Source organism: Hyperolius riggenbachi, chromosome 3 (genome assembly GCF_040937935.1).
Source record: "Hyperolius riggenbachi isolate aHypRig1 chromosome 3, aHypRig1.pri, whole genome shotgun sequence".
In the NCBI taxonomy this organism is placed as follows: Eukaryota; Metazoa; Chordata; class Amphibia; order Anura; family Hyperoliidae; genus Hyperolius; species Hyperolius riggenbachi.
Window position 1 is genome coordinate 374,891,090 of NC_090648.1, and position 22,948 is coordinate 374,914,037.

General features: G+C 44.7%; 1 protein-coding gene across 1 annotated transcript in view; it reads right to left on the bottom strand.

Annotated features, from left to right (window-relative positions):
- The window catches only part of IL17RA (interleukin 17 receptor A), a 55,679-nt gene that overhangs the window by 7,120 nt on the left and 25,611 nt on the right, over window positions 1–22,948 (bottom strand). Inside the window, exons 5-10 of the mRNA XM_068277189.1 lie at window positions 16,505–16,622; window positions 16,350–16,397; window positions 15,222–15,373; window positions 12,779–12,856; window positions 11,181–11,268; window positions 2,737–2,826 (exon numbers count right to left, since the gene is read on the bottom strand). Of these exons, the coding sequence (XP_068133290.1) occupies window positions 2,737–2,826; window positions 11,181–11,268; window positions 12,779–12,856; window positions 15,222–15,373; window positions 16,350–16,397; window positions 16,505–16,622 (574 nt within the window). The remainder of the gene's footprint in view (window positions 1–2,736; window positions 2,827–11,180; window positions 11,269–12,778; window positions 12,857–15,221; window positions 15,374–16,349; window positions 16,398–16,504; window positions 16,623–22,948) is intronic.

Genomic DNA, 22,948 nt, shown 5'->3' on the forward strand with positions numbered 1-22,948 from the left:
CAGGTATTGCAGATCTTGCAGCGGCTGCTTCTATGCCGCACAGGAACAACGGAGCACTCGGCTGCGGCCTCATCATGAACCTCATTTTGATGGGTGAGAGTTCAATTTAACTGTAGTGAATAGTTAGTGTAACTAGGTTTAAGAGGTTTGTGTAGTAAAGTTTAGTGTAGCTGGGTGGGGGGAGATCAGGGGTCAGTGAAGTGTAGTGTAGCTAAGGTGGGGGCATCAGGGGATATTGTAATTGGTGGGGTCAGGAGAGGTTAGTGTAGCTCGGCAGTGCATTAGATAGAGACATCCTGGGAGGAGGTTAAAGGTCTATACTGGACTCCTGGACCATGGACGCACCTAGATATTTTTTTCCTGATTTTTTTCCCTCTAAACCTAGGTGCATCTTATAGTCCGGAGCGTCTTATAGTCCGAAAAATACGGTGTATAATAAGTGTGTGTGTATAATATATATATATATATATATATATATATATATATATATATATATATATATATATATATATATGTATGAACTTCTGATATACAGCGTGAAAATTAGATGGAAATGCATAGCATATGGCTCCTCTCCCTGGATTAAAGAACAAGCGACACCCATGCTAACCTAGAAATAAAAAAACACATATATAAGTAGATGAATAGTACTTCTACTTACATAACAGATGTATTGTGCTATCCACGTAATGATTCCTGTGAATTTTATAAAGGAACAGCAGAAAATCCTATTCTAAGCAGTGGCCATCTTGCCAAGCTAATGCTGACATCCTATCCTCCCCTGTTTTCCCACCTCCTTTCTCTTGCTCATTGTGTATTCATTAGCTGCCCTCCTCCCAGAGTCTTCAGACACTCCCACTGAGGTCTATACTAACAACTGCACTGTCTATTTTTTTATTTACACATCCAATCACTGAGTCACCTCAGCCTTGCTTGTAAACACAAGTAATCAGAGAGTGTTTCTGATAAGCAGCTAGATAGGGAAATACATGGAAGAGGAGGAATATATTATAGATAAAAAGAACTCCCAACATTCAACTCTTTGGCACTGTTTGGCACTAGGGCCAGTGCTCCTAAAGTATGTGATAACTACAAACCATAACAGCAGAAAAAGATTTGAAAGTTTGGAATGTAGGTTTAGCATCTTTATCACTTAATACACGCAGACTAGTTGCTGTTGAAATTTGATTTTTATGGTGACAATACCACTTTAAAAGTGGTTTTCCAGTCACAAACCGGGCACTATTGCTTTTCATGAGATCAGGCTTAAATTTAATAGCTTATTAAAAAATAGTCCTTGTCCACCCCCAACCACCTCTCGGTGGGAGTCCCCCAAGGCTCGGTCCTTGGCCCCTCCCTATACACATCCTCCATTGGCAAGGTTATCTCCTCCATGGGTTTTAATTATCATCTGTATGCAGATGACATCCAGATCTACCTCCACACCCTGACATATCCACCACTACCATGGACAAGGTCTCCTCCTGCCTATCGGCCATCTCCTACTGGATGTCCACTAGGTTCCTGAAACTAAATCTAGACAAAACGGAATTTATCGATCGAGCATGTCAGCCTTACATCTTGCAGCATGTCCAATCGAAACAAATGACCAATTTTTGTCTGAAATTGGAAGAATCGTCGATCAGGTATGCTCCTGGCAGCACAGATTTTCATCCGATGGTAATAATCGAATCGGAGAGTCGATCAGCCGCCATGATAATTCATCAGCGTGTTGGTCAACAGTTACTTGTTGACAGAGTTGTGAGAAAAACAGTGTTGGAGGGGTGGGACAGGACAGAGCTTGGATTTCTTTCAGTTGCAATGAGGCTGATGGTTGTACATTTTTTTTAACAAATTCTATTAAATTTGCTCAAGCAGCCTCCGATCATATTGTTCTCCCCATTCATGCCACCTGTTGGAAGCTGCTCCGTTGTGCGCCGCACTTCATCCCTCCATAGCAACAGACCTGTCTAGTGATGCATCTGTACAGCATTGCGCCCTCAACTGTCACCCAAGGGATTGATCCGTGCCAGGTGACAAATCTCATGTGTGTGTGTGTATGAGGTGTTATTCCCTCCCTGGGTTGTTGGGAGATCTGGGTGTCAGGAGAAATGTCTCACTTAAGGGGCCCATACACTCAGCCGATTTTCTGGCCGACCGATCGATCCCGATCGATCGTTTGCAAATCGGTTGGCCAATCGACCGATCGATGGCCGATTTCGATCGATGTCGATGGATTTCCATCGAACTGGCTGGGTGGAAAATTTAGGTTGATCTGATGAGATTGCTTATCAGTTTGCATTGGCCTTAATGGAAATCTGATGGCAAAAAATGCCATCAGATCGAATTTCAATAGATTTCAAACTGAAATCTATTGGAATTCTATCCTGGTAAAAAATGTTCTAAAAACGCATCAGATAGATCATCAGATGCATTTCTTATCTATCTGCTGCCAATCTGACGAGTGTATGGGCACCTTTAGTACTAGTGGTATCAGTGGCCAATGATTGGCAGTTCAAAATTGTATGTGTGTATCAGGCTCTACTAATATTACTGATTTACATGAAATCAGGACAGACATTTATGACAGAACTCTATCTATTCTCATTTTTAAATGTCCTATAACAAGTCAGAGGCAGCTATCAGGCTGCCAACCTATGAATTTTAACTACATGGCTAAAACGTGAAAATTTCATTGCAGACAGAAAATAATGGCAGAAGAAATGTAGGCCTTACCTCTAAGGCATAGCACTAAGACAATGCCCCCAAACAGCAGGAGGGTGAGAACAGCCGCCAGCGACCACAAGTACCAGCGTGCAATCGGCTCTACAAGTTTCAGAAGAGAGAGAGGAAATTTACACAGCTTATACTCTACTCAGCTTGGGTAGAGGAAAGACACAGATCCATTGAGATGAGAAACGCATACACATAAAAAAAAAAAAATTATATATATATATATATATATATATATATATATATATATTATATATATTATATATATATATATATATATATATATATATATATATATATATATATATATATACACACATACATACACACACACACACATACATACATATATACACTAGCTGATGGCCCGGCGTTGCCCAGATATGTATTTAGATGGTGCTGGCTCCACCCACTTTTCTAACCCTAACACACAATTACTCAATGACCTATTTTCTGAGCTTTGGGATTTTTGGCATCAATCATTTGCATTGAAATTAAATTTGATTGGCTGTGGCTTCACCCCCTTTTCTGAATTTGAACCCCAGTTACTCAATGACCAACTGTACCAGGTTTTAGGCTTGTTCCATTAACGGTGCAAGAATGGCAGCAATTAAATATTCATATTGAAAATCAATAGGTACATTTTGATTGTTTTTTGTTGGCTCCACCCACTTTTCTGAATATTAATCCCAGTCACCCAGTGACCAACTGTGCAAAGTTTGAGAACCCTACCATTAACAGTGTAAGAATGGCTGCAGTTTATATTTTCCCAGGGAAATTTGTATTTGTATCCACCCAGTTTTTGGTTATGTGGATAAAAAGTATCCTGTATGTTATTCCAGGTAATGTACTATGTGTGTGCCGATTTTCATTCAAATCCGATCAGCCATTGTTGCATGACTGAGTAACAAACATCCAAACTTTTGCATTTATATTAGTGGGATGATGAAATATTTAGATAGATAGATTAGTGGGTTGATGAGTATGGCCGGGCGGCATGGCAGTAGCCCTTGTAGATCGGTAATGCAGGTCCCCTCTGTGGCGTTTTGTCCCTGCATCAGCCCTGTGTCAGTGTAATCCGGGCAGATCGGGATATCTTCAGCCGCGATGCTCGCAGTGTCCATCAGAGGCTTCCATACTGCCTTGTCTATTGGCCCCTCACATGACTTGCAGCGCACGTGCGCCGGGGTCATGGGGTGAACCAACGAGCAAGGCAGTATGGAAGCCTCTGATGGACACTGCGAGATATCCCGATCTGCCCGGATTACACTGACACAGGAATTACAGATCATTGCAGCGGCTGCTGCTATGCCGCCTGGGGAGTTCTGAACACAGATCCTGGTGCTGATGCTACCGCTGCTCAGGGGACAAGATACAAGACGGACAGGCATTGCAGAGGCTGCTGCTATGCTGCAGACACCGCCGAATCATGCTGCTTGCCGCTGACAGGTACTTTGTAACATTCAGACTATTAGACGTAGTAACGTTTTCACCCCACTTTTGGGGGAGAAAAAGTGCATCTTACAGTCTGAAAAATACAGTGTGTGTGTGTGTGTGTGTGTGTGTGTGTGTGTGTGTGTGTGTGTGTGTGTGTGTGTGTGTGTGTGTGTGTGTGTGTGTGTGTGTGTGTGTGTGTGTGTGTGTGTGTGTGTGTGTGTGTGTGTGTGTGTGTGTGTGTGTGTGTGTGTGTGTGTGTGTGTGTGTGTACGTACCTACATACACACACAGTGGATCAGCTACACCACTTTTATTTCCACTCAAGGGATAGTGTATCGAAGCAGAGCAGAGGATTCCCCAAGTCCTCACCGTATTATATAAAGTCCACAAGGGTCTGCATCACACAACGCTCTTTTAGGCTCCAATAAGAGAGCGTTGTGTGCTGCAGACCCTTGTGGACACTATTAATATTTATATTTAAGAGAACATTATTTTGTATGTATTTTGCATACAAAGTTTTGTACGGTAACTTGGATTTGAAACATTTATTCACAATGATTCAGAAGACAGGCTTGCTGGGCTTTCTACCAAACAGACACCTCTGTCCTATGGAGATGGTTGGGAAGAGGACACAGCAACATCTACAATAGTGGAGGGCCTATTTTTCAATAAAGTATATTGCTAAAGGGAGAGGCCATCTGTACACATGCAAAGTCATCACTCAAAATGGTCACAAATGATTGCATCAGCCAATCTATTGTGGGTACGTAGACACTACTCAGGGACAGTTCACACTGGGGCACATCTAAGGATCTTTTTAGCACTTTGCTGATCACTGGCGCTGTGGCTAATGTATCCCTATGGGATCATTCTCACTGCAGCATCTGCAATTTGCATTAATTACAAATGTGCTGCATGCAGGGCCGGATTTCTGGGAAGGTCACAGAGGCCACGGCCTAGGGCGATAAAAATCAGCAGGGCACAGGACTTGGAGAGATAAGAGGTCACATGTCAAAGTAAATCACCTCTCCTGCTTTGCTTTGGTCTGCCTGAATTCCAGAGATCCCTGCATCTCTCTCACTTGTGCAAAGTGTGTGTTATGCCAGTCAGCATCTGCTGTCACCTGTATGATGAGAGGGGACAAACAATCTGCTGTGAGAAGAAAAATATATGGGCTCAAGTAGCAGAACTCTTGAGTTCCGATTAGTTTTTTTCATGCAGTACGCATTCACGGGCAGGAATTAGCAGCTCTCCCCTCTCCCTGACTGATGGTTTATTACTAGTAGGTCAGTGCTAGTGTTGGGCGAACAGTGTTCGCCACTGTTCGGGTTCTGCAGAACATCACCCTGTTCGGGTGATGTTCGAGTTCGGCCGAACACCTGATGGTGTTCGGCCAAACTGTTCGGCCATATGGCCGAACTAAGAGCGCATGGCCGAACGTTACCCGAACGTTCGGCTAGCGCTGTGATTGGCCGAACGGGTCACGTGTAGTGTTGGGCGAACATCTAGATGTTCGGGTTCGGGCCGAACATGGCCGCGATGTTCGGGTGTTCGAGCCGAACTCCGAACATAATGGAAGTCAATGGGGACCCGAACTTTCGTGCTTTGTAAAGCCTCCTTATATGCTACATACCCCAAATTTACAGGGTATGTGCACCTTGGGAGTGGGTACAAGAGGAAAAAATTTTTAGCAAAAAGAGCTTATAGTTTTTGAGAAAATCGATTTTAAATTTTCAAAGGGAAAACTGTCTTTTAAATGCGGGAAATGTCTGTTTTCTTTGCACAGGTAACATGCTTTTTGTCGGCATGCAGTCATAAATGTAATACATATAAGAGGTTCCAGGAAAAGGGACCGGTAACGCTAACCCAGCAGCAGCACACGTGATGGAACAGGAGGAGGGTGGCGCAGGAGGAGAAGGCCACGCTTTGAGACACAACAACCCAGGCCTTGCATGAGAACAAGAAGCGTGCGGATAGCAATTTGCGTTTTGTCGCCATGCAGTCATAAATGTAATACAGATGAGAGGTTCAATGAACAGGGACCGGAAACGCTAACCCATCACAGATGTTCATTGTTCATGTTACTTGGTTGGGGTCCGGGAGTGTTGCGTAGTCGTTTCCAATCCAGGATTGATTCATTTTAATTTGAGTCAGACGGTCTGCATTTTCTGTGGAGAGGCGGATACGCCGATCTGTGACGATGCCTCCGGCAGCACTGAAACAGCGTTCCGACATAACGCTGGCTGCCGGGCAAGCCAGCACCTCTATTGCGTACATTGCCAGTTTGTGCCAGGTGTCTAGCTTCGATACCCAATAGTTGAAGGGTGCAGATGGATTGTTCAACACAGCTATGCCATCTGACATGTAGTCCTTGACCATCTTCTCCAGGCGATCGGTGTTGGAGGTGGATCTGCACGCTTGCTGTTCTGTGTGCTGCTGCATGGGTGTCAGAAAATTTTCCCACTCCAAGGACACTGCCGATACCATTCCCTTTTGGGCACTAGCTGCGGCTTGTGTTGTTTGCTGCCCTCCTGGTCGTCCTGGGTTTGCGGAAGTCAGTCTGTCGGCGAACAACTGGCTAGAGGAGGGGGAGGATGTCAATCTCCTCTTTAAAGTCTCCACAAGGGCCTGCTGGTATTCTTCCATTTTGACCTGTCGGACTCTTTCTTCAAGCAGTTTTGGAACATTGTGTTTGTACCGTGGATCCAGAAGGGTATAAACCCAGTAATTGGTGTTGTCCAGAATGCGCACAATGCGTGGGTCGCGTTCAATGCAGTCCTAGGCCGAAGAGGTCATAGCCTAGGGTCACAAAAACCTGTTTATTTGGGCTATTGCAATGGTAGTGATGGTGACGTACATAAATCTCAGCCATGGCCGTTAGCAACGTCTGAATTTCACGAAATGTCTCATGCAGGTAGAAGACATATTGTTAGACTTGGATTCCAAAGATGGGGTCCCTACATCTCTGCAAACCAGAGTTACAGGGGTCCAAAATTGGTAAAATCCCTCATAGACTTTCATTGCCTCCCTATTTCACTTTCCAAAATCTCACATCTTTTCAAAGGGCAATGGCTCAGCAGTACCAAATTCTCTAGCATTGTAGGGACCCTTAGGGGGAACATGACTGGTGAGTTTCGGGCCCCTAGGCCAAAGAGGTCATAGCCTAGGGTCACAAAAACCTGTTTATTTGGGCTATTTCAATGGTAGTGATGGTGACGTACATAAATCTCAGCCATGGCCGTTAGCAACGTCTGGATTTCACGAAATGTCTCATGCAGGTAGAAGACATATTGTTAGACTTGGATTCCAAAGATGGGGTCCCTACAGCTCTGCAAACTAGAGTTACAGGGGTCCAAAATTGGTAAAATCCCTCAGACTTTCATTGCCTCCCTATTTCACTTTCCAAAATCTCACATCTTTTCAAAGGGCAATGGCTCAGCAGTACCAAATTTTCTAGCATTGTAGGGACCCTTAGGGGGATCATGACTGGTGAGTTTTGCCACTGCTGAGCCATTGCCCTTTGAAATGGTGTGAGATTTTGGAACGGTAAATAGTAGGCCCAATGAAAGCCTATAGGGGATTTTACCAATTTTGGACCCCTGTAACTCTGGTTTGCAGAGATGTAGGGACCCCATCTTTGGAATCCAAGTCTAACAATATGTCTTCTACCTGCATGAGACATTTCGTGAAATTCAGACGTTGCTAACGGCCATGGCTGAGATTTATGTACGTCACCATCACTACCATTGAAATAGCCCAAATAAACAGGTTTTTGTGACCCTAGGCTATGACCTCTTCGGCCTAGGACTGCATTGAACGCGACCCACGCATTGTGCGCATTCTGGACAACACCAATTACTGGGTTTATACCCTTCTGGATCCACGGTACAAACAATGTTCCAAAACTGCTTGAAGAAAGAGTCCGACAGGTCAAAATGGAAGAATACCAGCAGGCCCTTGTGGAGACTTTAGAGAGGAGATTGACATCCTCCCCCTCCTCTAGCCAGTTGTACGCCGACAGACTGACTTCCGCAAACCCAGGACGACCAGGAGGGCAGCAAACAACACAAGCCGCAGCTAGTGCCCAAAAGGGAATGGTATCGGCAGTGTCCTTGGAGTGGGAAAATTTTCTGACACCCATGCAGCAGCACACAGAACAGCAAGCGTGCAGATCCACCTCCAACACCGATCGCCTGGAGAAGATGGTCAAGGACTACATGTCAGATGGCATAGCTGTGTTGAACAATCCATCTGCACCCTTCAACTATTGGGTATCGAAGCTAGACACCTGGCACAAACTGGCAATGTACGCAATAGAGGTGCTGGCTTGCCCGGCAGCCAGCGTTATGTCGGAACGCTGTTTTAGTGCTGCCGGAGGCATCATCACAGATCGGCGTATCCGCCTCTCCACAGAAAATGCAGACCGTCTGACTCAAATTAAAATGAATCAATCCTGGATTGGAAACGACTACGCAACACTCCCGGACCCCAACCAAGTAACATGAACAATGAACATCTGTGATGGGTTAGCGTTTCCGGTCCCTGTTTATTGAACCTCTCATCTGTATTAAATTTATGACTGCATGGCGACAAAACACAAATTGCTATCCGCACGCTTCTTGTCCTCATGCAAGGCCTGGGTTGTTGTGTCTCAAAGCGTGGCCTTCTCCTCCTGCGCCACCCTCCTCCTGTTCCATCACGTGTGCTGCTGCTGGGTTAGCGTTACCGGTCCCTTTTCCTGGAACCTCTTATATGTATTACATTTATGACTGCATGCCGACAAAAAGCATGTTACCTGTGCAAAGAAAACAGACATTTCCTGCATTTAAAAGACACTTTTCCCTTTGAAACTTTAAAATCGATTTTCTCAAAAACTATAAGCTCTTTTTGCTAAAAATTTTTTCCCTCTTGTACCCACTCCCAAGGTGCACATACCCTGCAAATTTGGGGTATGTAGCATGTAAGGAAGCTTTACAAAGCACGAAAGTTCGGGTCCCCATTGACTTCCATTATGTTCGGAGTTCGGGTCGAACACCCGAACATCGCGGCGATGTTCGGCGAACGTTCGCGAACCCGAACATCTAGGTGTTCGCCCAACACTAGTCAGTGCTGTTAAAGACCTCAGATCTGTTAATTTTATGGCTTTTTTTTCTCCTAGAGAATGACAACAACATTCTTTGTGTGAGTTTAACTCTTTCCTGGCTTTTTTTTTTGCCAGCAAAGTACTGTGTTAGCCATCAATGAAAGTAGGATGTTTTGAAACAGAATGACAACTGTGTTACATTTATTTATATTTACAAAACAATCAATGCATCTCCTGCTGACTGTATATATAAAGCTGTGTGCCTAACATCTTGTATACAATAGCAAACTCTGAAGATGGCTCATTAACCAAAGGCTCACTGTTTTTCTTTTGGTTAGCCAATAAAAAGTGTTATTCTGATACAAAACTTCCTGCTGACTGATTTTAAGATCTATCTTAAGTGCTAAATTGTCACTGTGTAAAGTACACCTGAGCTTATGCTGGGTACACACAATGCAATTTTCTGACAGATTTACTGTCAGATCGACTATTTCCAACATGTCCGATCTGCTTTCCAATCAATTTTCTGAATGATTTTTCATAGAAGTGAACAGCAAATTGATCGAAAAATTGAAATCAGATCAAACATGATGGAAATAATCGACCTGACAGTAAATCTGTCAGAAAATTGCATCATGTGTACATAGCATTACATTACATCTATGCCAGTGTGTGTAGTGTCGGATCCTTCTACTTACCTGTCTTCTGTTTTGGATGGGCTTCTCTGCATTGTGCTGCACTGTCCCCTATTTGTGGCTCTGACAGCAGCAAGTAGCACAGAGGACAAAGAAGCAGCGCTGTCCACTGGGGCTCCTTGTGATTTTGCACTCCTGTATGCAGGTGCACAGGAGCCGAGGGAGTGTTATGGGTATGTGTACTTGACAAGTGCTACTCATACATGAGCATCATTTCTGAAGTATGCAAGCCCAGAACACTATCGCCTGCTGTGCATGCAGACAGGAGAGCAAAATTACATGGAGTGGATAGAGCATGCACTGCCTCTTTGTTGAACAGGGCAAAGCAGCAAAACAGAGGAGGGCCCATTCAAACTAGTCTGAATTGGACAGAATGGGGAGGGGGGGTGGGGTGGGGTGGGGGGGGGGTTGGTGACAGCCGGCCTAGGGCGCTGGAAAGTACAAATCCGGCCCTGGCTGCATGCAGCATTTTGATGGTGATCGCAATGTGATTTATTGATCTGTTAAACAGGAATCGCAGATCTCAGCAAAATTGCTACATTTCTTGCCCAGCTATTACGATTTAATACTCCAAGTGTGAACCAGCCCCTCACAAAACTCCTCGAAAATGTATATAGAGAGGGCAGCCGGAGGAGGAGTGGCTACATGGAGGAGATAAAGCCCAACTACACTTTTCTATTTAGAAAATTATGAGATACAAACCATGTATGCGGTTCATTCTGCACCATTTACCCTTATTAATAAGAAATCACAATGAATCCACTCAACCACTGCAATGGCTCTTTGGCCTGAGCTTGGGACTGGCCAGATCTTGCAGTTTCTGGGAGTCCAGACCTTTTATACTTTGTCATTAGGCTGCATGTGCACCATAAGACTGTCAGCACACCGCCTGATAATAATGAATGGAATACCAAAACTGCCACAAACAGAAGTGGTCCTGAGCTCAATGAAGAGGGCCCATGTGGTGTCAGAAAGGATCAAAGGAAAACAGTAATTACCATGGGGAATCAGTGGAGCAGGTAAGACCCACATTGCTGTACTTGAGATAGGGTTTATAAGACAGAGTCTCCAATTCCATAACCATTTAGCTGAGCTCTAAAGTTTAGATGTCCATTTATAGGCATGAAAGCAGCACAAACAGGAAGTTTATTCCCTCCCGGGAGAAATGTAACTTTCTTCAACAAGTCATTGTTAGCTCTTCTTTAACCAGGGATAAATTAGTATAAACTCACCAGGAGGGGTGGGAGGTTCGGTGGTACAAACTGGCTCGTAGTACTGGCGGATACAGTCTGAATTACATGGCGGCATGTAAGGCCAAACCTACAACCAAAGACAAGTTCTTTCATTAAGCTTTCTATACGTTAAAAAGTGGAAAGGAAGGAACAAAAATGGAGGACACTGGGATCAGCAGCTGTCACTGCTTAAAGGATATCCCAAATGAAATGTGACATAATGAGATAGACATGTGTATGTACAGTGCCTAGCACACAAATAGCTATGCTGTGTTCCTTTTTTTATTTCTCTGCCTGAAAGAGTTAAATATCAGGTATGTAAGTGGCTGACTCAGTCCTGACTCAGACAGGAAGTGACTACAGTGTGACCCTCACTGATAAGAAATTCCGCTTTTTTACCTCTTTCTTGCTCTCAGAAGCCATTTTCTGCTAGGAAAGTGTTTTATAGCTGGAATTTCTTATCAGTGAGGGTCACACTGTAGTCACTTCCTGTCTGAGTCAGGATTGAGTCAGCCACCTACATACCTGATATTTAACTCTTTCAGGCAGAGAAAAAAAAAAAGAACACAGCATAGTTATTTGTGTGCTAGGCACTGTACATACACATGTCTATCTCATTATGTCACATTTCGTTGGGGTATCCTTTAAAAGGGAACTTTAACCGAGGATATGGATTTTTCCTTTTAAAATAATCCCAGTTGCCTGACTCTCCTGCTGATCCTGTGTCTCTTATACTTTTAGCAACAGCCCCTCTACAAGCATGCAGATCAGGTGCTCTGACTGAAGTCAGACTGGATTAGCTGCATGCATGTTTCAGGTGTGTAATCCAGCCACTCCTGCAGCTAAAGAGATCAACAGGATGCCAGGCAACTGGTATTGTTTAAAAGGAAACATCCTTATCCCTCTCAGTTTAGGTTCCCTTTAAGCTCTATACCCAATACAACTGGTATTGCTTAAAAGGAAATAAATATGGCAGCATTCATAAACCTCTCGGTTCAGGTGTACGGTACTTTATTGTGCAAGGATTGGTAATGATCAATCATGTCTCCCAAGAGATTTTTTCTTGCAATGGAAATTTGTGTAGAAACTTATGAATAATTGAATTGGTTTTAAATCGGTACTTTATTGACTGACTGGTTGCAATGGCATTTGCATCCTGTGAAGGTGGATCTTGGCCAAATGGAAAAGTACAGACTTGCTTCTCCAGCAATTCTTCTAAGAGAAAAATGTTCTGAATCACTAGCAAAGATGTCTGCAACAAAAATCTCTGTGCTCCTCGAGATAGGACCCTAAGGCCCCTTTTACACTTAATCAGTTGGTGTGCGTGAGTACGCGTTTTTTCCATAGCAGTGCATTGGGAAGAAGATTTCAGTTAAAACGCGTTAAGTGTAAAAGGTGCCATAGAAAAACATGGGCATTACTTTGAAAATCAGTTTTCTTTCCGTTTTAACTGAGAGCAACTGATTAAGTGTAAAAGGACCCTAATGTGTCTGAAAAAAAGCATGTAGTTCACTATGGTTAGCAAACATATAAAATAGGCCACTAACGAAAACAGAAGAAACTGCTACTAGTGTATTATACAATGCAAATAACTTTACCGAAATGTTATACTCGCAGTGTGGAATATCATCTGCAAAGCCTGGGAATGTAACAGTCAAACGCTGAATGGGTGGCCCCTGCAGGAATACAAAACATGAGTACATAAACATCACAACCAGGAGTGTGATTAGAGGTAACCTAACCAGAATATTTACATGGGGGTGTGGGGCGCTTGTCTTAGATTTAGAGAGCATTGGGAAGGGTCAGAAAGCAATAGTAAGCAATTAGGGAAAAATAATAAGGGAAAGTATTGCAATAAGGAATGCAGAGCTTTGGACAGCTCTGGGGCACCAGAACAAAGGGCCCACCAGGGTACCTCCTTCATCCACTATGTTAACTCTTCATTGGTGCTGTGCTGGTAATGGTGACCTGTATATGCATTTCCTGCTTACACCTCTGACACTGTGGATGCCGTTGGTAGGTATCAGAGCCTATTTCCACTGGTGCAGAATCTCAGCGTTTCCCCACATGCGATTAGAGTAGAGAAACGCTGCCAATTCCATCAATAGGCTTGCTGTCTGCTTCGCTTGCCAATGCGATTTGGACATCGTACTGCACATCGTACCACAGCATGCATCTGAATTCCTATAGCCGTGCATAGAACTCGCATCACTGCAAGTGCCGGCGTGTGTCCCACAAGATACATGCTGGTATATTGGAAACCAGCCCTCAATTGTTATGGGTAGAGTGGGGGAAGGGGGGCAATGTAAAAAACTTGCCCATAGCTCCATGGCTATGCCATGTATACTATTCACATTTCTGTCTGGTATTTGCTAGTGTATCACTTCCTCACAGGACTCAACTCTTGCAGGATAAACATCCAACACTTGAATTATTGAATGTGTATGTGGTAATACAGCATAGTTACCAGCACAGCATTTTGGACAATGTGCCCTTTGTCAAGTGTTGGGGTTATTTGCTCTCACTTACTGGAAAACAAAGACAAGAAAGTAAGGTGGATCTACCCAATGGGGACACATACAGCAGCAATGGCTTGGCAGAGGTTATGCGCTCTATAGATGGAGCTCTCAGGCTCCATCTATAGACCAAAAGAACCCCAAAGGATAGTTTCCAGGACTTTTTCCTTACTCTTTGTACCATCATTCTTATTCAAGTAATATCTTCAGGAAAAAAAAGTTGCCCATCCCCTCAGCAAAGCTTCAGTGGGATTGTTTGAGCCAACTGCTATATTATCTCCACATTTGTGGGGGTCTCCTCCCCTCTCTAGCACTCAAGTCCTGCTGATGTGGAGGGCTAGACCAGTCTATGCAATACTCAGATCACTGCAGTGCATGAATGAACTGATTTGGCCTGCTAAAGCTGTGAGAGTGAGTGAGTGAGTGAGTGAGTGAGTGAGTGAGTGAGTGAGTGAGTGAGTGAGTGAGAGAGTGTGAGAGAGAGAGTGTGAGTGAGAGAGAGAGAGAGAGACTGTACTACTTATAAAGTTTAAAAGTCAAACCAGCAGGTTGGAAGCTCAAGCTCTAAAGGTGCCCATACATCAGGTGATGATGGGCAGATTTGAACAAAAGACAAATCTCTCTCTGATCGAATCTGATTTGAGAGAGATCTGTCAGCTGCTCATACACCGCAGGCTGATTACCGATTGATTTCAAAATGAAATCTCTTTGGAACTGGCCAAGTCTGCCACATGCGCCACTGCTCCCTAGCGTATAAATGTACATGTGTGCATTTATACATTACTTGTCCTGTGTCACGGTGCCCGTCCGTCTTCCAAATTCGCCATTCTTTCATTAGCTGCATAAATGCTCACTGTATATGTCTACATTGTGCTTTGAGAAAGGGGACCGAAACAAGTGTCAGCTGTACTGTATGTCTGTGGACTTCTGATGCAATAAATCTGTAGAGGTGATGCTTCTGAAACTTCCCTGGTATGCTGATCTGGCTTTCTACTACTTGTAACCGGCAATAAAAGGCTATGGTGTATTTAAACGAAGTATTGAAAACTACCTAGCAATTGTCTATCCAAAAGTAAGAATAGGTATACAATGGAGTAAAAAATAAAAACATAAAAAAAATAAAAAATAAAAAGAGAAGGAAGGAGGACGAAGATGTTGGTCCTGGTCTTTAGGACATCCAAGTCCTTAGGATGCCCTTCTCTGATCTTCTCAGGCTTGCTCAGCACAGCTCTAAGCTCACATAGCAGCTGTCTTGTCTCCACACAGGGAGAGTAGACAGCATGGCTCATCAAAAGATCAAACCATGCTACAGTCCAATTTCAACAACGTTTTCAGCTAGTTGGATTAAAAAAAGGAAAAATGTCTGCAATAGTAAGGAAGAGTTACAAGTACTTTTAGCGAGCAATTATCTTTACTGTATATAACAGTGGATTCACATACTCAAATCCACAACAGGGACTCTTTAAGAAATACAATAATGTGAATTTAATCAGCATTGGAGGTCATCAGGGACTGACTATATTACCTGTTGAATGTAAACAAAGTCAACGGGTTGTTTCTGCAGAGCGTTCAGTTTCACCTGTACGCCGTACTTCGAAGCATCACGCCGTGAGTTGAATGACACAGTCAGATTGCTCCCAGAGTTACTAATGGCGATATTTGGGAACCAGCAGAGTCCTGAAAAAGACAATACAATGGGGAGCTCAACTGGTTAACCAAGGGGTGCCTCACATCAATCCCTCCCTTCACTGGGTTAAGGAAAGCGGGGGGTGGGGGTTGGAAGGGTGGCCAGACCCACCTGTATCATTATTACTGCAATATACAATACACAGGGTAGCAGAGCAGAAAAGGAGTAAAGTGCTTGTTTTGCAGCACTAGAGTCCCAAGCTTAATTCCTGAAGCAATCTCTACAGAGAGATTGTGCATTCCTTCAAGTTTGTATGGGTTACTTCCATGTGCACAAGTTTCCTCCCACATACTAAAAATATAGATAGATTAATGGTCCACACACCTTGGCAAGGACGTCAGACTGTGAGCTCCACTGAGGGACAGTTAAGGCGGCCACACGGTTTATTTTCAAAATGACCATTTACGTGATCAGTAGTAGAAAAACAAAAAAACTGCATCTCTTTTTGCAGAGCGCAGTACAGCATAAATCAGTCTGGGACACATTCAAATAACATTTTCCAACTTGTTTGGTTGTGTTTTTGATCAATCAGAGTCTGAACATTGATCAGAAATCACTCATTTTAGGTGAGCACAACATTTTAAGCATATTCGATGTGACCACCTTCAAGAGATATTCAGCTTTCCATGAATATAGGGCAGCTCTGCACATGTCTTTTGCAGTTAAACATCATTAAAAATTAGGTTTCCGTTTCAATCAGCCAGCTCAAAGTGCGCCCACACTCACAATGACTGTCACCTGCAGGGATCTTATGTTATGGCAGGAACATTAGATTAGGCCTATGGTAGGGATTACATTGTGAGCATACCAAATTAGCATAATCCTGAATCCTCGTAATCAACTGTTATTTTGGGGGACATGTTGGGCATTTGTTCTGTTTTGTCATCTTAGATATTACACTCTACCTAATGAAGGGAAGTAAAAATCTGGGGACTGTCATACATTTTAAGATGCAGTAATACCTACCATGTTTGCAGCAGGTGTCTGTCAGCATCATGTTGCCCTCGCTGCACCCTGTGGAGACAGCATGACTGGATCATGGATGAGGACATAAGATGGAGTGGGGAACAGAAGTGTAAACTATTGGTGAGAAGGGATACTGGACAGATTCTGGATCTCACCTGGTACATAGAGCGACTGTTCCCTGTAGTTTCCCTCCTTCAGTCTGGGCAGGTGCTGCACTGTCACACTGTACTGCGTGCCTGGAGTCACCTCAAAACCATTGTAGGAAAAATGCCACTGGATTGCCAAAATAAAGCAAACATCAGAAATGTGATTCCCACCAATGTCTGATTATTCATATCAATTCTTTAAACCACACAAGAGATTAAAATGTACATTAAGAGGTTTTGTTTTTTTGTCTTTACAGGCACAGCAGATTATTCAAAACACACTACATGCAGCCAAAACCAGGACAGCTGATGTGCTTGTTTCAGCTCACAGACATTTCCATTTCCTTTAAAGGGAACCAGCGGTAAGAGGGATATGAAGCAGACAGGTTTATTTCCTTTTAACCACTCTGCGACCGCCTAACGCCGATGGGCGGTCGCAGAGTGGCTCCCCTAGGACAACCTAAAGCCAATTGGTGTCCAGAGCGGTGACCGGAGATTAGTGAAGAATGCTCCACGCGCATTCCCCGCTGAGTTAGATGAACGGCCTTGCCAGCCGCGATCAGAGCTGGCAGGTTGTAAAAAAATAAATAAAAAATGTTTCCCCTATTTGTACAGCGCTGCGATCTAGCGCAGCGCTGTACAGGGGACAGCTTTATCACTTAGCTGTCCCCTGGAGTGGCTCATAATCTAATTCCTCTCATTGGTTGATGCCTAGGAGAGCGGATTATAGTGGTGGATCTTGGGGAGGCTATTTGATTTCCGGGAAGGGAAGCAGCAGCAGCAGCAGCAATCAGATCCCACCAACAGAAAGCTTGGTAAGGAAGTAAATTAATTTGGCTGCTAATTTGTATGGCCAGGTGATAAACACATATAAACTACTAAAGCTACAGAGTGCCAAATTGAAATAGAAAAAAAAAATTGGTCACTAGGAGGGTGTAAACCTGTGGTCCTGAAGAGGTTATATAAAGCACATTGCGCAAAAAGTGGGATCAGCGCATCACCAGGCCGCCTCCGAATAGCCTCCGATCAGAGATGCGCTGAGCCCCCCCCCCCCCCCCAGAGACTGCAAACGCACCTTGAACCCAAACAGAGGCTCTGCATACACCAAAAGCAAAGCTGTTAAGTGGGAGCGGCTGACCAAAAATGAATTAAATAGTAGTGCATAGCAAGGAAATGAACAGCGCTACTTAAAAACAGATGAGTGCCTACCTGCAAAAGAGTGCAAGCCCCACTTATGGGATAAAATACACACTGAGCATACACATGACCTGTCTACCACTGGAGGATGTTGGTTTCCTATAACAGCTTGCATGCAACTTGTTAAGTACTCGTCCCTCCCACTGCAAAGAAGTCAATGGGAGGGGACCTAACACTAACTAAATCCTTACCTATGCATATGCATAGCCTAGGCGCGCTACCAAGTAAAATTTAAAATTGCGCAAAAAGTGGGATCAGCGCATCATCAGGCCGCCTCCGATCAGAGAAACCAACATCCTCCAGTGGTAGACAGGTCATGTGTATGCTCAGTGTGTATTTTATCCCATAAGTGGGGCTTGCACTCTTTTGCAGGTAGGCACTCATCTGTTTTTAAGTCGCGCTGTTCATTTCCTTGCTATGTACTAATTTAATTCATTTTTGGTCAGCCGCTCCCACTTAACAGCTTTGCTTTTGGTGTATATGCAGAGCCTGTTTGGGTTCAAGGTGCGTTTGCAGTCTCGGGGGGGGGGGGGGGGGGGATTTAGTTAGTGTTATGTCCCCTCCCATGGAGGATTGACTTCTTCGCAGTGGGAGGGACGAGTACTTAACAAGTTGCATGCAAGCTGTTACAGGAAACCAACATTCTCCAGTGGTAGACAGGTCATGTGTATGCTCAGTGTGTATTTTATATCATATAAAGCACATTGCCTGGCTGTCTTGCTGATCCTCTGCCTCTAATACTTTAAGCCATAGACCCTGAACAAGCATGCAGATCAGATGTTTGACAAATCTGACAAGATTAGCTGCATGCTTGTTTCAAGTGTGTGATTTAGACCTTACTGACCAGAAAGATCAGCAAGACTGCCAGGCAACTTTTATTGTTTAAAAGGAAATACTGGTGAATATGGCGGCTTCCATAGGTCTCACACCAGAGGTTACTTTTAACCACTTGAGGACTGCAGTGTTAAACCTCCCCAAAAGACCAGGCCATTTTTCACAAAAAGGGCCACTGCAGCTTTAAGGCCTCGCTGCAGGGCCGCACAACACAGCACACAAGTGATTCTCCCTCCCCCTTTTCTCCCCACCAACAGAGCTTTCTGTTGTTGGGGGTCTGATCACTCCCCTAGTCTATTTTCTTATAAATATTTATTTGCTTTATTTTGAAATAAAAATGTGTATTTTTTTTTCCCCACTGGCCCTTCCCTCCCCCCGCCAGCCTATTACTGTGATCGGCTGTCATAAGCTTAAGCTTATGACAGTGGATCACCCCTGAGCCAATGGCTGTCCCCAGTACAGCGCTGCCTTAAATCGCACAGCTGTACAGGTCTCGCTGCTGGGAGACTGATGGCGGAGCTCTGCGGAGATGCACGCGCGACCTCCTGCAATCCCCCGCCCCAAGGACCTTGCGCCGAATGGCGTTAGGTGGTCCTGGGGCTGCCGCCACGTCCATCAGCGTGACACGGTCGGCAAGAGGTTGAAGCAATGCAATCCTTCAAGTAGATGGCTTTAAGTCTATTACACAAAATCCTTGTGCATAGCCCGTGACCTCAGACCCGCACATACTGCGCTGCGCAGTATGTACGCTGGGGTGCCTTGTGACCACGCTCCCCGGCAACGCCATATGCAAGGTGCCTAAGTGGACATACTGTGCATACGCGGCATGACTGCGCCGACAAGGAAGATGAGGCATTGGATTGTTACTGAAGAACAGAGAGAGATGCAGGGGAACATGAGGTGCGGTAAGGATATGTACAGCTCCCCATACACACATTAGGCATCCTTTTTGAATTTAAGTTAGCGCTAAGGTATCCTTTAAAGGATACCCGAAGTGACATGTGACATGATGAGATAGACATGGGCATGTACAGTGAATCAGGAGCGATTGGCTGTCATAGGCTGATGCCTATAACAGCCGATCACTGTTATTGGCTGATAGGGAAGGGCTGTAATTAAATTAATAAAAATATGGCAAAATTTATTTAAAAATAAAATAAACATCCCTGCAGCAATCAGCGTATAACATATACGCTATAGCAGCATAGAGGGTGATATAGCGGCTGGGAACGCGGTGAATCACTCGCGTTCCTAGCCTGTCGGCGGCTGACGCCGAACCCGGAAGTAGCCGCCGGCGGGGACAGGAGGATTGGGGCGAGGTTGTGAGGGCACCATACGGCTTCAGGGGGCTGAGGGATGCCCCAGGTGAGTAAAAAGCATTTTTTTTTTTACATTTAAGTATCCCTTTAACTCACCAAAATATAACAGAATAAAGGCCTGGTAGACATTCTGCGTATAAATAAAAGACTGGAACACAAAATTGTTGAAATAATTAAATTTATCAATAAACCGAAAAAAAGCAAAACTGTATAAGTAAGGCAGCAGATTATTATGCAGTATGTACATATATACACCTAATACACCTCCTACGTATGGTAGATTTTAAAACAGGGAACGGCACAGAGGGCAACATCACAATCGGGCAGTAGAATTGTGATTCTTTTCTTACTTCTTACCCCTTCTCGTCAGTCTTTGAGCAGCATACAGTACATGTTGGTGGAATGTATTCCATGAAGTGACGGCCAGTGAGGCACTCTGGGTTCACTACATGGGAGGCACGGCGCCCCACTCTGACATCTGCTGCAGTCTGATATTTCAGGCAGATGCACTCACACATCTTCCAGATGAAGTCAGCGTGTGGCCCGTCACTTCGCTGCTTGTGGAGGATGTAGGCGTTCCACAAGCTTTGCTCCAGATGGCGGCGAAGGAGGTTTTTGTAACTTTTTTTTTTTTTTGCTGCTTCCTTACTGCAGGATAAAAAGTCACCGCCTGGTCGCCTCTGTCCACACCATCTATGGTACTGTTGTAGTCCACCACGACCTGAGGCTTTTGGATTTCTTTACCTCCTCTTGTCCTGGTGGTGATAGTCGAGGTGTCATGCACTGTGCTCAGGAGAAAGACATCCTTATTGTCAGGCCAGCGGAGAGCCAGACTCATCTACGTTTATATCCCTCTGTGGTCCATAAGTGCTCCAGAAGTTCTCAACAATGAGCTGATACACCTCCCAAATTTTTTTTTCAGTTTTGGCGCAGGGTGGGTGGACCCCTCAAAGGTGTTGTTGGCGAAGTGCAAAATCAAACTGAAGCAATATTTGGACATCACGGTTCCAAAAAAAGGGGTTGCAATAATTTTATTGGTGGTCCAATACCATTTCTGCAGGGGCTTCCCCACCACTCCTTGCAGAATAATTAGGCCCAAAAAGAGTAAAATGTCCTGTTTGGTGACTGACTCCCATGTCCTGCTCCTGGAAAAGCGCCCTTGTGGAGCAGCCAGTTGTTGGGTGCAATAGCGGTTAGTCTCCTCCACTATTTTTTCAATTACCGCGTCAGAGAAGAAGAGCTGCCGGTAGGCCAGGGGGTTGTGTTCGCAGTCTACCTTCAGCCCAGGTTCCCCAATAAAAGGGAAACGTGGGAGTGGTGATGAAGCCTGAGTAAGGTCTATGGGGCACCAAATGCGGACATCACTGACCTCGGTGGTGATGGAGTTACTGTCGCTCTCGCTACCTGGGTCTGATGACAGATTTCCAGCTGTGTCGCTGTCACTCGAGTCTGCCAGTGACTGCAGATCACTGTCCTCAAACTCCACCAGCGCTTCCGCTGTGAGATACCTTCTGGACGCTGACGCCATAGCAGATGACAGGCAGGCAGAGGTCGGTACAGGCAGCAGGCAGAGAGTAGTTGAAATCCAGGAAAAATTCAGCAACAGTAAATCAACCAAGGTCCAGGCAAAAATCAGTGCAGGCAGAAGGCAGAGAGAATAGTCAAAATCCAGGCAAAAATTGGTAACAGCTAGGCAGAAAAGTAATCAGATCAGCAGATCACACAAGCAAACTTAGCTCAGACACAGCCAGGAACCAAATGGCAATATTGCATTGAATACAAAACCCCTTGTATCCAATAAAATGCTTAAATTGGGCAAAACAGCTTTTTTGAAAAACAATTTCCCAGCACCTCCATGACCACGTATCACCCAAAAGTCACACCACACACCATCATCTTAATTAGCTGCCAGGTCTTTGGAACAGCAGAGGTAAAGGGGATCCCGGCGGCTGGGGAAAGAACCCTTGGCCCCATGTGCCATTGCAGATCGCGTGCGGGACCCAGGAGATCAATGCACGTGGCACGAGCTCGGGCTTACTGCTTCCAGCTCCCAGCCTGAGCACAGCTCAGGAATACCACCAGGGGGGTTAATACACGTTTCAAATAAATGTGATCCTATCTGCACCTTAAGACACGATAAACACGGCAAGTTTCCACTGTCAGTTCTGAAGTAAATATTGTTCTTCCAAATATCCCCCCTTCTATTTCCCCACAATTGATTGTCTAAGAGGATTGTCTTAAGGTGGCCATAAATGAGGAGAATTGGCGACCGATCGACCATCCCATCAGATTTTTATAATCAATCTAATTGGATGAAAATCTGTGCCACCAAGTGTATGCCTGACCGACAATATGACCAATTTCAGGACGAAAATTGGTTGCATTGCCGATTGCACATGCTGCAAGATGTTGGGCAGACTTGCTCAATCGTGTCCGCAGCGGGAATGGCGTGCAATTTTGTGATGATCAACGAACGCAACAAAACCCCCGGCCCTGTCCTCTAATGTAAAATGTCCCCACAGTGCCCAATGTAAAGTATATATTATCTGTCTGTGGCCTGCGGTTGCCCCTCAGCTGCTCCGGCCGCATTCCCCTCTCCATACACACACGCCAAACGTGGTTTCCTAATAAGGGCCTGCGTGTGACATCAAGCACCCGCGCCCTTACTAGGAAATCACGTGGGGCACACGTATGCAGGAGGAATCCCTGAAGCCAGCGGGTGACAAGCGCAGGCTGAAGAGGTAATGTATACTTTGCACTGGGCACCGGGGAGACATTTTACATTAAGGGACAGCGTTGGTGCGGTGAGGCAGCGGATGCGGCGCACAAGGCCAATTCCAGATTGATTTCAGCATTTAATTGATCTGGAATCGGCCTGCGGTGTATGGGCAGCTGACAGATCTCTCTCTAATAAGATTCGATTAGAGAGAGCTTTGTCTCTTGGTTGAATCTGCCCATCATCGCTAGATGTATGGCTCCCTTTAAAATCACTTTGTGTATGGCCTGCATAAGATAAGCTAAACGAATTTAAAGTGAACCTTAAGTGAAAAAAAAACAAAAACGTGTTCTACTCACCTGTGGCTTTCCTCAGCCCCCTGGAATC